Source organism: Crocodylus porosus, unplaced genomic scaffold (assembly GCF_001723895.1).
Source record: "Crocodylus porosus isolate Cpor-Errol unplaced genomic scaffold, CroPor_comp1, whole genome shotgun sequence".
Classification (NCBI taxonomy): domain Eukaryota; kingdom Metazoa; phylum Chordata; order Crocodylia; family Crocodylidae; genus Crocodylus; species Crocodylus porosus.
Window position 1 is genome coordinate 25,597,659 of NW_017728906.1, and position 19,031 is coordinate 25,616,689.

General features: G+C 40.2%; 2 protein-coding genes across 4 annotated transcripts in view; one reads left to right on the forward strand and one right to left on the reverse strand.

The window, feature by feature from the left end:
- The window catches only part of CHODL (chondrolectin), a 46,345-nt gene extending 43,264 nt beyond the window's left edge, over positions 1-3,081 (forward strand). For 2 of the 3 annotated variants that reach the window (XM_019528762.1, XM_019528764.1), the window contains exon 7: positions 2,535-3,081. In XM_019528762.1, the coding sequence (XP_019384307.1) occupies positions 2,535-2,619 (85 nt within the window). In that variant the 3' untranslated portion in view covers positions 2,620-3,081. Of the gene's footprint in view, positions 1-1,127; positions 1,207-2,534 lie in introns of all 3 variants that reach the window. The other variant, XM_019528763.1, reaches the window with a different exon arrangement.
- Positions 3,082-10,286: 7,205 nt separating this feature from the next.
- The window catches only part of TMPRSS15 (transmembrane protease, serine 15), a 99,465-nt gene continuing 90,720 nt past the window's right edge, over positions 10,287-19,031 (reverse strand). The window contains exons 24-27 of the mRNA XM_019528765.1: positions 16,195-16,376; positions 15,821-15,916; positions 11,895-12,034; positions 10,287-11,013 (exon numbers count right to left, since the gene is read on the reverse strand). Coding sequence (XP_019384310.1) covers positions 10,858-11,013; positions 11,895-12,034; positions 15,821-15,916; positions 16,195-16,376 — 574 coding nt within the window. The 3' untranslated portion in view covers positions 10,287-10,857. The remainder of the gene's footprint in view (positions 11,014-11,894; positions 12,035-15,820; positions 15,917-16,194; positions 16,377-19,031) is intronic.

Here is a 19,031-nt window from a genome sequence, read left to right on the forward strand (position 1 = left end):
ACTGACACATCAGTAAATAATGAAAAATGTTATAAGTATTATAAAAATTAAAAAATAACAATTAATGGAACTATAATTTTTAAAATAAAGTTTTGCATTTTTTATAAGCTGTTTTTATAAACTTTCCAAAAAGATTTTCATTTGGGGAAAATTTGTTTTTGTTGGGGTTTTTTCAAAATTGATACATTTTGCTAAAATTAATTGATCTAACTAAAACTCTGTTTCCTGATGGCACACTGTTATGACAGAAACATTTCTGACCAGCTCTATCAGCATTTTTGAGTAGGCATTAGGAGACTGAAGCAATAGGATACTAGACTTCTGTTAAGTATTGTGGCACTTTGTGTTTAGTATATTTAGGCACTTCGTAAAAAAAGAAAATATGAGCATGGGCAGGCAATCCAAGGGCATGTTTATATGATCAAAGGACAGCTGCAGCAATGCAAGCTTCACTAGGCTGTTCCTTCTGTGCCCTGAAATGAATGTGAGGTAGCTGCCTTAGTGTGACACTGGGTACATTTGAATATATGTGCTGACTTAAGATCATTTGCTGGCCTGTGTCATGTATGGCAGCTATATTACATTTGTTTGGAGGGATACTCATGTGAGCACTCAAGGTATCCTTCATTCCAGTGCTTCCTAACATGGTTCTCTGATGGTGCTTTCACAATCCCAAACAACCAAAGGGCAGTCTGAACTGAAAGCAGTGATTTATAGCTATTCCATTCAAAAAAGCAAGAACAGGATCCATAAGCTCATTGATGTCAATGGAGAGTGTCACACTGACTTCAGTGGGTCTAAGGCAGGGTCTTGTAATTCATCCATGAAAAGGCATTTTCACTTTCCAAGATTCTGAAAGGGCAAACCTCAAGGAACTGGAAATAGAAGTGAAAAATAAGTGTAAACGAATCTGTATTCGGGATTTTTCCTCTGTAAAGTTAGTTCGTTGTGACGCTACAGACAAAGGGCAAGCAGAGCCCTTTGGAAAGTCTAGGAAGTTGCACACAGTTTTGGCTAGCTTAGTGTGTTAAAAGGTGGTAGTGAAGTGAAGCAAAGCAGATCCCCTGCAATTAGTAGCAACAGTCAGCTCATTCATGCTTAGATGCTCTCCCTTTCCTTTCTTCCAGGGGAGCAAGGAGAAACTGCTTCAAAGACCCATCTCCATTATCATCTGAATGTCTTGCAGAAAGTTTAAATTCCAACCTGGTATATTTCTTAGTTTCTATGATTGTATTTCACAGTCAAAAAAACAATAAAACACAATGTCCTCAAAATATTTATTGCCATTTTACTTGCCTATCTTTCCAGAGCCAGAACTTCAGCTGGTAAGAATCACCATAGCATAACTGAAGATATGGTGCTTACCACCACTGAGGATCTGATTCTTGGTACTTAGTCTTGTTTTAAGACATACATCTTTTTTTGATATTGGTTAGATGATTGTTCACTCAAGGCACTTCAGACATGAATGCAGAAAACGGGCCTGATTCATGAGTGTAGAACTGGGAAAAGGCAATAATGAACAACATGCAGTTCTTCTACAAGACACAGTTCTTCTTTGATCCAGTGGCTCATTTGGTAGATCTGGGGCTTGATCCAAAGACCATTTAAATCTGTCAGTCTTTTAAATGGCTCAGTGTTCTCTGGATCGGCCCATTTTTCATTACCTTGCAGGACTTCAGAGGTAAGTTCAAAGAGTCTGGAGGGAGTCAAAATATGTGCCAATTCCATGTGCTTCTGGGTATCTTAAGGTTTATAAGAAGTCAGCTTAGATTCCTTTTCACTTACAGATTGGTAAGTGAGTCAAAGTTAGTATAAAGCAGACTAACAGTTCTAACTTACACAACATTAGGCATTAGGGCCAGAGCTGGTTAGAAAAATATATCCCCCTCCACAGGCAATTTCAAAGAAAAACATTGGGAAAATGACAAAAAATAAACTATTTATTGTTACAATCAAAACCTTTTGAATCTGGAATGCTGCTATGGTGGCACAGGAGACTGTAGTTTGCCCCCATCCTCCTCTCTGAGCTTTGATTCCTGGTTAGAAAACGTTGACTAGTTGGGTGAGGGAAGGGTAGCATAGCTACCATGTATGTTGGAAATCCCTAATCATTAGAAGATCCCTAGCCAGAATATAAGAAAGTCCAGTCCATAAAAGAAAATGGGAGCATGATTTACCCAAACTGCAGTTTCCGTGCGGCAATGCAGTAACATTACAGAATCCAAGTATTAGTTTGGAGCCTCCATTTTCTTGATGGAAAAAAAATTCTTCAGGAGCAATCCCCTTTAAATAACTTTGTATTGTCAAAAATACAACTATCCATGAAAAAACAGTTTTGATAGAAAATGTTATACCAGCCCTAATAAGGACTTTTCTGTTACAGTCGTTCCTCACTACACTCCATCAGCAACAAAGACGATCTGAATTAATGGATAGGTGTATGTCTGAAAGCCCCATACCCTACTACATCCTGGATTTGGGCCATGGAAGGATCATATTTGCTGAAAATAGTTTACATTTTTATTTTTCAGTAAAGGAAGAACAAAAACCAGTCCAAACCAGTCCACACTATGGATTTCAAAGAACACCAGGAAGGACAGTAGCATGGAGGTATAAAGATTTAATGACTGAAAATGAAGCAAAAACTAACATTTTACAGTCAAGCTCTATTGCAGTGTCATCTCAGAACATTAGCTTGGAATGGCTTGAAATGCAAAGGATCAGCAAGATGAACTGTAAGCTCCCCCTTGAGGCAACTCTTCAGATCATTTTTATATGTAATGTTTGTTTATTAATTCAGTAAGACAACATGCCATGCTAAATAAAGAAAGAGTATGTGTTTATTTTGCTAAGAGGAGTAACTCAGCTACAAGTGAATGATGAAATGAACAATGCAATTTAAGTTTATATGGGGAAATCTCTACAGTATGTGTCAGTTTTAAAGATTTGTTTGTAGTTAACCACATTTTTAGTTTAGTCCTTCATACATTGTATCTTAGCTCATTACTGTAAACTGAATGGACAAATTTAGTGTATCAAAATTATTTATCTTTGCATAAACATTTGATAAAAAATGAATTGTTTATTTATTTATTTGCAGTTTTTAAAACAAGTTCTTGCTTCTGTAGGCACAGACTTTATTTTTATCCTATATGTCCTACACATCAGCACACACTTATCAATGCTGTAACACTGATTTACAGTAGCAAAATTCAGGAAAATCATTTAATGCTGCATACAAATCACTTGATGCTGCATGGTCACTTTGTCTACAAATAATAATATCTGTATACCTTGTTTTTCCAAGACTGGCATATAGCATTCTGCCAGTGCTACAACACTAATTAGATGCAATTTAAATCCAGACTTTATTTGCAATACTTTAACTATGCCTATTTTTATATCTTTTGAAACGAAAGAAAATAATAAATTTAATACTGTATAAAGCATTACCTCCTTCCCCTAAGATGTCAATGAATCTTTTATTTAAAACTCTGCTTAAAGTGGCAATCAAAAGATTCTAAAGATTGTAATTAATCACTTTTGCTAGCAATGACGAACTTTAGAATCAAAACACATAGTTTCATAGTTTGTATGTAGGGTCAGAAGAGACCTGAGCAGATCATCGAGTCTGACCCCCTGCCATGGCAGGAAAGAGTACTGGGGTCAAATGACCCCGGCAAGGTGTACATCTAGCCTTGTCTTAAAGACCTTTAGGGTAGGAGCCAGCGCCACTTCTCTTGGAAGTTGGTTCCAGATCCTAGCCACCTTGACCGTGAAGTAGCGCCTCCCGATATCTAGCCTGAATCTGTCCTCTGCCAGCTTGTGACCATTATTCCTAGTCACTCCTGGTAGTGCTCAGGGGAACAGGGATTCCCCCAATGCCTGCTGGTCCCCTCTGACCAGTTTGTAGCAGGTCACTAGATCCCCCCTCAGCCTTCTCTTGTGGAGGCTGAACAGGTTCAGGTCCCATAACCTCTCCTCGTAGGGCCTGCCCTGCTGCCCTCTGTTCATGTGAGTGACCCTCTCCACGTTGTCCACATCCCTCTTGAAGTGTGGCGCCCAGAACTGGACGCAGTACTCCAGCTGCGGCCTGACCAGTGCTGCATAGAGGGGGAGGATCACCTCCTTGGACCTGCTTGAGATGCATTTGTGTATGCATGACAAGGTGAGGTTGGCCTTCCTGCCTGCATCCCCCACACTGCCAGCCCATGTTCATCTTGGCATCAGTGATGACTCCAAGATCCTTTTCTGCCTCTGTACTGACGAGAAGGGTGTTCCCCAGCCTGTAGGTATGGTGCTGGTTCTTCTTCCCCAGGGGATCACCTTGTGCTTGTCAGTATTGAATCCTATCCTGTTCTCATCTGCCCACCCCTGTAGCCTGTCTAGGTCTGACTGCAGCCTATTCCTCCCTTCTAGTGTACCCACATCCCCCCACATCTTAGTGTCATCAGCAAATTTGACCAGGGTGCTTTTTATCCCCTCATCCAAGTCACTGATGAAGATGTTTAAGATATTTACATATTTTAAGTAAATTCAATCAATTAATCTTGTAACCTGGGTGGTACTCAGACAAGGTACCCCCTCTCCAATTGAAGGGATTTAGTGAGTGCTAGTATGTTGTTGGAGGGATGGGCACTCCCCTTCTATCCCCTATAGAGTAGAGCCAAGACCAGTGGGAATTTAACCATATACGGGTTTAATAGGGAAAGAACCAGGTTAAGATATGACATATAGATTGGGTGGGAAGATGGGACAGTGGGTGCGGGAGAACAAGAAGGGATTCAGCAAAGGTAAGGCACACATACATCTAGCAGAGGCAAATCAACAACAAGGTTTAGACTCCAGGGGTTCACAACATATAAGGCACAAGTTTCACAAAAATTGAGGTGTGTGAGGGGGAGAAAGAGGTAAGGAACCCCTTCTACCCACTGAGGATTCCATTTTCCCAGGAACTCATGCCTCCAGTGCCTTGGCTAGGGATCAAACCCAGGCTCCTATAGGCCAAACAGAAACTCTACCACTGAGCTGTCAATGCCTAGGCTGCTGCCTGTAGCTCCAGGCTCTAAGTCCCTCCAGGATCCTCTGCATGCTGTCTGCATGCCAAACCAGGTGCCCAGCCTCACACCAGGGAAGGGAAAGCTGAAACACAAGCTGCTACCCACAGTTCAGGGTGGGCGCTTTCACACCAGAGAGCCCCTGCCTTCTGCTTGGGGAGTTTGGGGGCCAGGCTGCCTACCGCAGGCCCAGGATCCTCCATGTACTGACCTGTACACTGGTGCCGGGGAAGGGAAGATGGTGGCCATGTCCCTGCAGCCAGAGTCCCCGCACACTGCCCTGCATGCTGAGCCTGGGGATTCCCTGCATGCTGCCCTGTGTGCCAAGGAGAGCTGCCCTCTGCTGCTCCTACCAGAATCCCAGAGCAGGGAGGGGGTGCCCTGCTGCCTTGCATGCTGAGCTCCTGGCTTCCCTGCTGGGGGTCAGATGCCCAAGCCTCTACCTGCAGTTTGGGGCTTTTGTCCCAGCAGGGGATCTGCCACACATACCACTCCATACACTGCTGCCGCTGAGCTGAGCCACTGCCTGCAGTTTGGACCCTGCACCAGCTTTAGGGCTCTTCTGGGGCAAGCGCTCTGCCCCGGCTGGTCAGCTCTCACCAGCTCTATGGGGCCCTGCTTCTTCATCCCTTGGCTATCTCCGCTCCCCCGGGCCAGGTGCACTGCCCCTTTTATCCCCCTCCAGATAACTGGCAGGACCAATCAGGTGACATGAGAAGTGAGTCTGCTCCTATGTTTGGTTTCCCTACATGACCTCTGGGTGATAGGGGGTAAGCCTTCTCCTTTTCTAGGTCTTATTGGTGGGGAAAACGAAATCCACCCCCCCGCCCCAATCATTTTTGAACTTTTCAAAACCTCTGGGCCAAGCTGCCACTGGCTAGCCCGTCACAATCTCAATAGCAACGTAACCCTTCTGCCAGATGCTTTTGGGCACCAAAATGGGTGGATTCAGATTCTACTAATGAAATTAAATAACACAGGTTCAAGCCCATATCTAGATATGCAACTAGCTGGTATGCAATCAACACACAGATAACACCCAGCACGAGGGTCTGGCTTATATAAACAATAAAAATATTTCCCCTTAATATGCTATGCTGATGCGTAATCAGGGTTGATGTTTTAACTTTAAGCGCTTTTCTTTTATACATTTCTATTGCCACAAATGTCTGTTCCATCTCATTGTTCTTGATTTAACATTACTGATTTTTGTTCTACAAAAAATATTTTTACTTTTAATTAGAATTGGAATTCAGGGTGGATGGTCACCTGTTTTTTTGTTTTGTTTTGTTTTTTGAAGTTCAAAGATAAATTTGCCTCTGTTGCTTTAATAGAAAAGGAAAATATTAAACCCATAACACACAATAACCTAGCAACACAGCTCTCAAGCACCTCCCCATGGTGCAATGAACCGAAGGAACAGCTCAGGACTCTCCAATGTGGCCCTTGTCTTCCGCCTGTTGCTGAAGTGGCAGGTATACGGGTGCAGGCTCCAGAACTACCCATCTGGGGAGCCCCAAGTCCCAGACTGCTTAGGTATGAGTGGAGCCTCCTTCAAGAGGGTGCCACCTATAGACTTTGATTTGTAGGTATTAGTTTGTTTTAAATTATATTTAGTGTTTTCTTTGTTTTTTTTATTCTCCGCAATAATTTTGGGTTTTTGTGCTTACACTGCTTGTGGGGAGGGGCTTTTGTTTATATGGGACACCCCAGCAAGTTTAGTGCTCCCAGATTTCTGGCTGGGGGCTCAAGTCACTGGTATAATTTATGGGGTACCCCATAATGTGAACCTGACCCTTTTTGCTGCTGACTAGTGCCTGGCAGAAGGGTTACATATATATTGGTGCTATACCTATGAATGTAAGTATCTTATGTGTGATACTTTGGAGAAGATACTCCTTGGCTTTTCATTAAGTGGTCAACAGTAGATTTGTCCCATGCTATGGAAGGTTACATCTCTGCAAAATGGCAAAATAGTGCTACAGTCTTCCAGTAGTCTAGCCAGTAACAGGCTGCACGCAGCTTTCTCCCATACTGTGCAGATTATTTCTTAAGACTTGGGAAAACATACAGAGGGAGAGAGAAACAGTTGCTACTCCTTGGTCAGCATGAGTATAATTTGCATCCATTAGGCCTTTCTTCAGAGGTCCCATCTCAAGCTGAATTGATTGGCACCAGGCAGTCAGTATAGCATAAAAGCAGGAGCCTACAAGAACAGAAACTATCCTCTCACTTGGTTCCATCTTGTTTTTCTTCTTGTGGCAACAGATGGGTTGATAAACTGCTTAGTTTGACCTAGACAATTTGCTTTCATGTCTGTGAAGACCAAGAGACCATTCCTTTTGGGATGGCAGAGTGCTGGTTAGCTTGCTTTTTAAAAAAAAGCTCTCTCATTTCCAGCATAAAACCAGCAACATCTCCCTATGCCTGAAGAAAGGTGTTTATGCCGGAAAGCTTGCAAATAACATTTTTTCCAACTATTTAGTTGGCCTAATAAAAGTTATCACATCTACCCAAAGAACCTTGCCTACCTCTCTCGTTTCCTACCCTTTAACACAGAACGTTTAGGTAAAACTATTGAGAAACTGATTTTGGGATTAACTATATTCTCATTTTAAGCACAGAATTTCCTCCTACTAGGCTGTTCATAGACATGGATTAAGCACAGATAAGATTTTTTTAAACATAGAGAACTCATTTCTTTTGACTGCATCAAAATTATTTTAATGACCTGGACTAAACTATTTGTTGACTTGTCAGAAGAACTTTAAATAAATGGATGAAATGCCATCCCTCTGCCCTTTGTTCTTTCTTTAAAGACTGAAAAGCCTAAAAATTAATATTTACTCTGTTCACTTTATAGTCCTTCTACAACAGGTTCCAGAGTATTCCACCTAGTCACACTCCTGCTCACTGTGCAAGTAGGGCCACTCAGGAAGACAAAAAGACACTCTGACCTGTGCTGAAGTGAAATAAATATACAAATGAACATCATATATCCATCTCCACCTTCTCAAAGACATGTACTATGATGGGCTGTGCTCTTCTATCACCTGAATGAAGTACAAACCTGGATAGTAGCAATCTAGGGTAGGTTCAACTAAGGAAAAAGTACCCACCTAGTGGTATGGAAGGGGCTGTAAATTCAGAGATAGGTGTCTTTCACTTTCTCCCAGTGAAGCTGTGTGCATAAAATAATTAAATATTCATTAAAGCAGAGACTGGAATATATGTATCCCTCCTCCCAAGTATTAAGTCTAACTTGCAGGCTATAAGGTAATTTTGCTTGCCTTTCTAGATCAATGAATATTCAATCAGTCCATACACAATAAAACTGCTTCCAGAAGAAACTGTAATAACCCCCAGACTGTTAGGCTAGGGGCAGACATTCAAAAAGCCTGAGCCTGAAATGATTCAATCTTTGCAGGTTAGTCTAACCTGGCTAGGCTAAATCAGTTTTGTAATCAGACAGACATCCCAGAAATGCAGGCACGTGTCTACAGTGACTGAGGCCTGAAGCTGGAGGGGGGGGCACTAGAGCAGCCCTCCCATCCCTTTCATAGCACTGACCTAGATGAGGCAGGGAGGGGGGCATGGCCAGACCCTGACAGGATGCTTTGATTAGCCCAGCAAGGAATTGATAACAATATTTATCATCCCCTAACAAAGTGTTTATCACCCAATTAAGAAAACAACAAAGGGATATTATCAGCTTTCTGTTGATTGTGCCTGTTGATTCAGCAGGGACCTAGCCAGCATGTGGTCTACTAGCTAATACACAGACATCTCCTCAGCAAGGCAGAGGGGAGGGAGGAATTCTTGTTTAGCAGGGAGTGGTGAGGGGGAGGGGGGAGCACCATGCTGTCTCACGGGAGCTGCAGCCAGGGAGGAGAGGGGAGGGGCCAGGCCCTGCTGTGGACTAGGGAGCCCCTCCCAGCCCAGAGAGCATGCTTGGTTGCTGGGGGAGCCTGGTTTATCTTAAACCAGCAAGGGGTCTGGGACAGATGTTGGATAAACCAGTTTGACCCAAATCAGTTAAGTCTGATACTACATTCAACCAGGTTTATCTCAGATAGGTTTCAGCCATTTTCAGACTGGTTTATGTGCGCTGAACATAAAGGTTTAAGCCAGGCAGAAGAAGGATACAAACCCACATAGCCTGTCCCCACACAAATGTTCTAACTTCTTGGCTACATGTATAGATCCACTTCTCTTCCTTTTGCTGTTTTTTATAAACGGTGCATAAGTCCCCTTGTGAAGCTAGTCCTTTGCTTTTATCAACAATTCCAAGAAAGAAAACACTTCATCCAAGAAAAAAAAAATCCACTTCATTTTGTGGCAAACAAAACATTTAATTTAAGCTAAAGTGTCTTTTCTTAATAACCGAAAACACTGAAATATTTCAATTGTGGTTGATACCGAATATCATCATCATAATTTTTACTTTAGCTGCTGAAGCAAAAAAAAAGAAAAAAGACTTTGTGAAAACTTTTATTCGTGTTCATATATCATATTAACAGCAATAAGCCTCTTATTCAGAAGACATTATACTCAGTTATGGCTCAGTTATGCAGGAACACTCAGTTGCATAAGCATCAGTGCAAAGTCCAACATAAAAAATTAATAATATTTTGAACTTTTATGTGGCTTCATGAATTAACTGGAGTTGAATTAATTTATAACAACCAACAATCAGAAACAAATATACCATATCACTAGAGTGATTTTGTTTGAAAAAACATACATAAAATGATTAACAAATGGAGACTTCTATTGACATTTAAAGTAAACAATATCTGGAGAAGAACCCAAGAAATTAAAACTGTGAAGCACATTAATACTTCCCCCATTTGAAATCTAATAGGCTGTTCACCCTAACTAATATAACAGAAAAATGCTTTAAAACGACTAGGGTGATGACCTAAATCAGCTCATATACCAAGGAAGCAATTTGCTTCATTCTTTTTCAACTTGCATAATTGGCTGATGTTCATTAGATGCTTTTAGAACATTAAACTTTATGAAAAAAAGAGCTTTTAATTTTGTGTGTATGCATATGCCTGCACACAGGCACATATCTGAAGTTTGTTCAGTAGTAATTACCAGGATGTTTGCCAAAAAAGAAAGTATAAGGCACAACATTCACCCTTTGTTTTACAGCATTCATTCCAGAATTGTTACACTCAGGATAATTTTTGGCCGAGGATCAGTTTATCCATTATAAAGCAACCAGATTGATTTACACACCATCTACGTATAAAATTCATTTCAAAGCTTTTTGAAATAGCTGAGATATGAAATCTGTCATGATCTCAGATTAAACAGCAAGTGTAGAAACTCATTTTGATGTGTGGGAAGTGTTCAGCAGAATTCACTATGCTTTGAAATGAGAATGACCATTGGGAAGGAGAGCATAAAAACTGCAAACGTATTTGGCCTGGAATTTATTTTTTGTATTGCTTCCAGGACTTTGTTATACAAGCTTCCTTAGTGCATCAGGCATGGATATTTTTTCAAGTTATTAATGAATAATGTTGACACAGTAAAATCAGGTATTATATAACAATCTATGTAAAATGCTAAGAATCACTGATAAAAGTGCTGCTTTGAAATGCTTTTTATTAATGATGGGAGTTCTTGATATTCAACCTTTTCTGCTGCAAATTTATGTTTAGACAAGTTTTTATTTGGTTTTTTTATTGGTTGAATGCTACACTGCTATACATTGAATATATATATATTCTTTCCTCCACATTTACCTTGAAACTGTATTTCCATCTTTTATTTTTAAATCAAGCTAATGAATAATTTTTTTAATCCAGTCCACAAATTCTGTGACTCTAACATACACCCCAGGACGATGGGGCAGTGCACACTTATAGCCAAAGGACACCACACCCGCCAAAAACCATCTGCCATTGTCTTCACACATCAGGGGTCCACCTGAATCTCCCTGAAATATTAAAATTAAGGGTCACAAAAATAAAAAATTGCCATCCTTAAGATCATTTTCATTCTTCACAAAGTTTTGTCTTTGTGAATGCCACAGCTTATTCTCATGCATGAGAAATAGGACACACATGAAGACATACTTGAAGGAAAACAACCTCTTTATTGTTTTTTGTGTTTTAAATGTATGTGGTTCTAAACTCCTAGTGTGTTTATACATGTGCTCCAGGAGTTGGGGGACACATTTTAATTAGAGCGGCTCTGAGAGCCAGATGCCTGAAGCGCCTCACGCATCAGCATCCCTCTGCTTGAAAGTGGTGGTGGGGATGCTTTATCTAATGTTCATTGAATGAGTTTTAGATAAAGCAACCCTGCCACCATTTTGGAGGGTACCCTTGTTTAATACTCTTTGCTGCTTTCAAGGTTTTATATCAGTCTTTCCTGCTAGGAGATGGGAGAGTGCTATTAGAAGGGGCTACGCCTCAATATCTTTTGTAATTTTCCTCGTAAGAGATTTCTTGCAGACATATCAGCTTGGCATTTAAGCTCTGTGTGCTTCATTTCCAGAAGCATGCACTTTTTCTTTGTGAGATGGTCACTCAAAACCTAAGTAGTTCGATACATAGCATTTCCAGTCTTTTCATCCAATTTGAAGTTTCCCCCCATCCCTCCTATTCTTTTTCATGGGAGGAGGGTCCAAAATAGATTGCCAGGTTTAAAACATATATCTTGATACATTATGAAATAGGTGACCCTCTGTGAGAAGAAATTACATTCACAGACAGTGACTGGTAAGGTTTTAATGAGTACAAGACAAGATTGTGAGTTATTTAGCAATTAGAAGCAGAGTTACATTAGTAATGAACATGTATTGTTGTTATTTACCTGACAGGAATCTATTCCTCCTTTGTCATAACCTGCACACATCATATGTCCAGTGATATTATATTCTGGCATCTGTTGTTGGCATTTCTCATTTGTTATTAGAGGCACCTCCGTTTCTTGCAATATGCTTGCAGGGGAACCTTATTCAAAATACAAAGCATACCTGATCAAAATGTATAGTATACTCAGTAATCATCATTCTTACTGGCTGTGTCTGCACAAGATGCTGACTGCACAGTTGTTACTGCACAGTCATTTAATACTTGTATAAACAAGTGTGCAGTAATAACACTACAGAGTTACTGAGTAGTAGCATCACCAAATGGCTTTTTCATAACCCTGACTGCGCAGTAGCCTGAGATAAACTGTGCAGTAGTGTCACATCATGCTTTCTGCTATGTGACACTACTGTGCAGTAGTCATGGGCTACTGCACAGTTGATGTCTCATGTAGACACAGCCACTAATTCCAGGATTTTACTCTTCTTACAAGCACTGCAGAGGATCTGATTCACCTCTGTATTATTCCAATTTATTTTGGTATAACTCCACTGAAATGTATTTAGGATCTTATAAGATTCTTGTCACTATGGTATCATTAATGGATTTTTCTGCTCTCTGAGGTAGGGAATTATTATTCCCATTTTTACAGAGGGAAGTCAGGCATGAGTAGATCATGTGGATCCATGATTGTGGATGGAGGTGAGCTGAGCTAAGAATTTAGTGCAAGCTTTCTGAGTCCCATCCTTGCATCACGTCCATTAAGATACGTTTCCTGTTCAACTCTGCTATAAAACTGGAGTAGCACCTGTAATGACACTCTGTGTTTCTATAATAGAGCTAACTACTAAATGAGTTTTCTGAAACATTAACGAAAATCATTAAGATAAATTACTATTTTTTGTGTTGATCTCATAGCTAGTAAAAATTGGCTTGGACCCTGTTGCTTGGAGTATGTTACAGTAAAATCCCTGTTATTCAGGATTTTATTAACCAGAATTCTCTGTTAAACAGAATTTCAGCAGTGGGATGCACATGGCACCACACCCTAACACTTTCCAGTCTGCTGTACCACTTTCTTCCCTGGCTGTGTGTGCATCCCTCCCACCCTGCTGCAGCAGCCTGTGGCCGGGTTACCCTGGAATTTGCGGGGAGGCGGGGAGTGGCACGCGGATGGATGTAAAGGGGGGGGACCTGATCCTGGCACCAGCACCTCTCACCCCACCTGGGGTCAGAGCCAGGAGCCCTGTACTCTCAGGCAGTGGCTCCAGCCACTCCCCCCTACCCCCTGTGCAGCTCTTGCTACCCCTCTCCCCCCGCTTTACATCCGGCCAGAAACCCTCAGGTAACCAGCACCCCCCATTCCCTATCTGTGCCAGATAACAGGGATTTTACTATATGTGACTTTTGATGGGTCAGTTAAAAACCTTATTTTATGTTCAAACCTTATGATTTTGAGTATAGCTCAGCAAAAGTGGAGCTGAACATCTGCACATTTCTCACTGGACACGTCTACATGTATGTATTAATGCAATACAATAAACTCTGGAGCTTATTGCTCCAAAGTTTATTGCTCCCAAGTGTGTGTTTGCATGTGTGCCTGGGGTGACAGCATGTTGAGCTGAGCCAGAGCAGCCCTGGCTGGCAGGGAGCCTGGGGAGGTCACGTGCACTGGTGCGGAGTTTATTAGTCCTGCTTATTTACAATTACTATCCTGCTGCAGAGTAAATTAGTTTACTCCAAACTAATAAGGGCTCATGTGTAGATGCAGAGACATTTACTATGCAGTTAATTAGTCTACTACACAGTAAGCATCTTGTGTAGAGGTGCCCAGTGACTCCAGATTGATATTTGCTTTACAAATCAAAATGGAAATTCCCAGCCTTGAAACCTGCCTGAGCTCCAGTAAATGAACTAGTGTCTGTCTTGCATAAGCTTCACTGCTAATAGTAAATACTTCACAAACCATGTGCTTCCATTAACTTCTCTGTATAGCCTCATCTATGTCTCAGTGCAAAATTCTAGGCTCCAGAGCCAAATTTGGCCTTGTCTGTAGTAATAATCAACAAACAGTGGAATTGGCAGTACAGTGCAACTGCAATAAAGGGTCTGCTCATTTTTAAGTGGCAAAATTTCATTGTGTATAAGATCATAGGGGTAGATCATAGGAAAGTAGAATGGAAGTGACTTTAAAAGGTCATCTAATCCAGCATCCTGCTCAAGTAAAGATCATCTGTAAGCCATGAAGTATTTGTATAACTTGTTCTTGAAAATTTTCAGGGATGGAGATTGCATGACTTCTCTAGGTAGCCTGTTCCAATGCTTGACCATCCACATAGTTACAAAGTTCCTCCTAATCTCCAACCTAAATTTAAGGCCATTGCTTCTTGTCCTGTTTCCAAGAGCCACAAAGAATAGTCTTATCTCCATCCTTTCTATAAGTGCCCTGCAGGTATTTGACGGCTGTTATCAAATCTTCCCCACCCCAGTTTCTCCATGCGTGCGTCTCAGGATCATAAGGGCATGTCTACACTGTCTCGGTGAAACATACCTCACCTCATATTGTACTTCATTTGATCCTGCACTGCATGCAATATACTGTGTTCCCGCAATTAGGCAATGTAGCTGCCTTGGAGAAGCTCTGAGAGGGTAAGCACCAACAAATGTGCCTGAAAGAGAACCTATGAGCTGTGCAAGGCATACTCTTAGGATATCTCTACAAGTGATAACAACTGTGGCCTGTTTCATGTAGGCACTCCTAAGGATGGCAACAAGCAGTGATGATGACCTAAAAATCAGATGCAGACTGAAATCTGGCATAAAAATTTCTGTGTGAGATATTTGCTTTTATTTTATTAGAAAAAAGTATTTGAGAGATTTTTAAAATATTTGCCACAGAAAATGTGTACATAACATTTCCTTTCCATTAACATTGTTTGGTGCAATGGAGATTGACATTGCATAAAGAGCATCCATTCCTAGTTCAGAAACATTAAAAGCAAACCTGAATTTCAGTTTTTAAGTTTGAAACAGGGTACAATAAACAGTTCTCTTTCCCTGTAGTCTTTCAGAACATTACGTCCTCTTTTCTGGTTTCTACTTCTACATGATCATAGTACAACATATGAAAAACTAGGTGCTCATTCAGACTAAAATTTTGAATTAGCTAATAATGAGAATGGCTTCCTCTTAGAGATAAGCTGAAAACAAATCCTTCCATCTGAATTCTCCTTGAGATTAGTGTTCGAAATCTGGATCTGAGATGCACATCTTTGTGCCTTTCACTAATATGCTGACAAGTAATAGACATAAAGGGAGTGTTTACACATGCATTTAAGGACAACTAAATTTAATGCACATTAAGCTAATGTGTGTTAAGTGATTTTTGGCAGGTGTCTACACATGCAGAGACTTGGCACTAAAGTTAGTGCCCTTGTCACTAAAGTTAGTACCAATCCCTGCAGCCCTGCCATGTTCCCCTAGTGGCAGGTCAGACATGGCACTAAGTTAGTGCTGGGTCATGTCTACACATACATGAATGTGCTTTAACTAATCACGCCTGAATATGATTCTGCAATTAGCTTAATTTTGCCATTTTTAATGCACATTAAGGGCATGCACATGTAGATGTGCACCTGTAATGCTCATTACATTAGGATAGTGTACACTAATATGTCTCGTGTAGACATGCCAATAGAATATTATTCCCTTACATAGAACTCCTTACTCTAGTTACTTTTCCACTAGCCTACTGGGTGATATTGAACACATCACTACATCTCTCACCTCAGTTCCCCTCTCTGCACAAACAGATGATCATAACAATCATTTCAAATCTTAAAATAAAAACAGTTCTTTTGACATCAAGACCAGAATCTGCCACATTAATTTGTGTAGTATAATAGTTTTCAAAATGTGATGACTCACCTTCATTTGTAGTTTTACCCCATCCAGCAATAGAGCAATTAATTCCTGGCAAAAAATCCTTACTCTTTTCTGGTAAGCAAATAGGCTGTATGTAATCTGTGAAAGAAAATGAATCAATTTTGCTTGCTTCTAGTATTCTGGGTTTTTTTATATCACTAAGCAAAATGCACATCAATCCAATTACTCCTTTCCTTATTTAGGCAAGGCTGCCAAATAGTGTAGGACTGTGTCTACAAAGAATCTTTGGCTTGTATAAACTAGTACATGTATTCCATAATCCCGTAATATCCAAATAAAATCAGGATAATTACAGCTGGATCAGTTTAAATCATGCAAATTAAAAGTATCATATAAGAAAATACTAATACCCTTACCTGTAAAATTTACTTTGTATTGAAGATGCATCATAGCAATGTCATTGTTTTTTGTGCGCTTATCATAATGGGGGTTTATGATAATTTGATCAATCACTTGAATTACTGTCTGTGGATATGTCAGATTCAAAACAGTATGCAAACCAAGTGCAGCATTCCATTTAGATGGTATTAAATTCCTCCTAGACAATAAAATGAATATTCACAATTATTTACAAACAATGAAGATCTTGAAATATGTCCCTATTAAATGTGTTAACTTTTAAACCTGTGACTGTGCGTATGTAAATACACACACACATAAACTACTCTCTCTCTATTTATATTTATAAATAGTGCATTGTGTCACATTACCTGAAATAGTATCCTGTAATTTGACAGTGCTTACAGTTTTCTGATTGCAGTGTTGATGTAAAGTTTATTACTACTGGCTTTTTGATACATTTTTGCTACGGAGGTAATTGTACAATATTTACATTTAACAACTTGGATAATGGCACAATTATTGATACACTCCAACACAAATATTACTATTCTTTAATCATATAAATTAAAAATCCCCATGAAATTCATAATCTCCTTTTCATCCCATAGAAATTTACCATATTTATTGCATACTAAGATGAGGTTTGTGTGTGCACATCTTTTTCGTATGTGTGTCAGTACCATAAGTGCATGTCTATACCAGCTCTGTAAAACACAAGCTGCAGGGGGAGACAGGCTGCAGGTGCAGAGATGGCATGAAGGAGGGGGACAGTAGAGACTGGGGTAGAGTGGGGGGAGCAGAGGCTAGGGGGCAGGAGGGGAGGGCCCTCCAAAAATTAGATTCTATACATGTAAAATGATAACAAGTTTATAAATATTTATAACTAATGTTTCAGTTCTAAATTTATAAATAATGATTTGGGTCATCTTAAATTCAAGGTCATCTTAGATTTGAGTAAATATGGTGGTATAATATAACTATGAATACTAAGCATTGCCAGGCTACACAGGAGCATGATAGACTTAAATGAGTTTGTCTTTTCACCTATAACTGGAAAAAAATAAGTTGTATAAAAGCAAAAAACAAAGCCACTAGAATGTAACAGAAACACAATATTTAAGTGATAAAAATTTGACACGTTCATTTATTGCTGAGCTGTATACATCTTATTTAATTTAGAGACTGCTATGTATTTGGATTTGTTTTAAGTGCCCTTTATATGAGTTGGTTTCCAAAAATTATAAATATGTTTTTAGTGTGGTCAGTTTGGAACATCTGAACAGATTTTTCCTGATTTTTCAATTTAAATTACATTTTACTTTAATGCTCAGAGCTAAGAGTTTAATCGTGCAGCCTTTATTTATTAAATACTCCCAGCGAAGTCAATGAAATACAGTAAAACTTTATTTGAGAAACTCTGAAGATAATTAGGGTCTTACCTAAGCAAGAGTTAAAGAAGAATCACCTTGTATTATTATTATTATTACTACCCAGTTATATATAATGGTGGATCTACTGTGGTTTTCCTACTCAGGGTACTCCCATCCTTAACTCTTATTATAGACGTAAAAATAACATATTGTAGAAAAGCATTTTAAATCATGCTTCACCTTCTGACATTCTTTTAACATAGTGAAAGACAGGTGACATGCAGGTGTTATATTTCTGTCAGGAGAATTGCTGTTTTCCAGGTTGAAACTAGGAACTTACAAGTGTTCATTCAATTACTCCCAATTGCCTTGATTTTTCAGAGTCTTTGGAAAGGCTTCCTTGTTCTACTTCACCCTCCACTCAGGTCCCGGGGGATAGGACAGAATAAACAGGTGTTCTGAGTCTGCCTTGGATCCTACCCAGCTCACCCCCCTCCCATTTGATGTTCTGCCATTCAGTTACTGTTAAATCTATTAAATCTGGAAAATACAGGAAGAGGAGCTTAAGTCAACCTACATATCCTACAATCCCAAGACTGAGGCATATAGAATATGCTATCAGGACTGCATTCAGGTTCTCTGGATTTGTAGTGTCTGGGTACCATAGCGCAGTTAATGCCATGCTGGCCAGGAACACGGAAGGAAAAGGGAGTTTAAAAAAACTTGCACAGAAGGAAAAGCTGTTCACTTCTGTTGATCCCAAAATAAGGACTACATTGTTTTCCCATGTAACAAAATGCTCCTTTAATATCCATCCTCTCTAATGTTGGGGGGCGGGGAGTGGCAGGGTAGAAAAATGAATGTACAGCTTTTCGTTTCCCATGGTAGTCTGAAGTGCTTGATAATTACATATACTAAAGTAACTTCTATATTCTTTTTAGAATCAGATTTTTTCAATGTTTATTTTATATATATCTTAGACATCTATCTTGAATATTTACTTTGAGGAAACATGCCCTCTCCAGGAGAAAGATCTTCCAGTGAGAAGATACCTGTGAGAGAGTTTCCTTTGTGTGACGGAATACTTGGAGTCTGCTCCATTTCTTTGGGGGCAGAGGAGTGGTCTGGAGAAGGTATGGGGGCACTGGTCTTCTCCAATTGCCTCCAAGTTTGGACTGAGAAGAGAGTAGAGGAGTTACCTGCTACTCCCCACCTCTTTCCCAGACTGGGGACTCCCCAGTCTGAGGAATAGGTTGGGGGCTTTGTCCCACTGGCCCACTCTGCTCATGATTCATTCTATGGGAAGAGAGTAGAGAGGCAGGATGTCCCCAGTCTGGGGAAACACAGGGCCCGAGTCTACAAATGGTGTGAGTGTTTGGTTCCCTGGGGACAAGGTCATATATCTTGACTTCAAAAAAGCTTTTGATCTGGTATCCCATGATCACCTCTTGGCCAAACTGCCCAGTTGTGGCCTTGGCTCC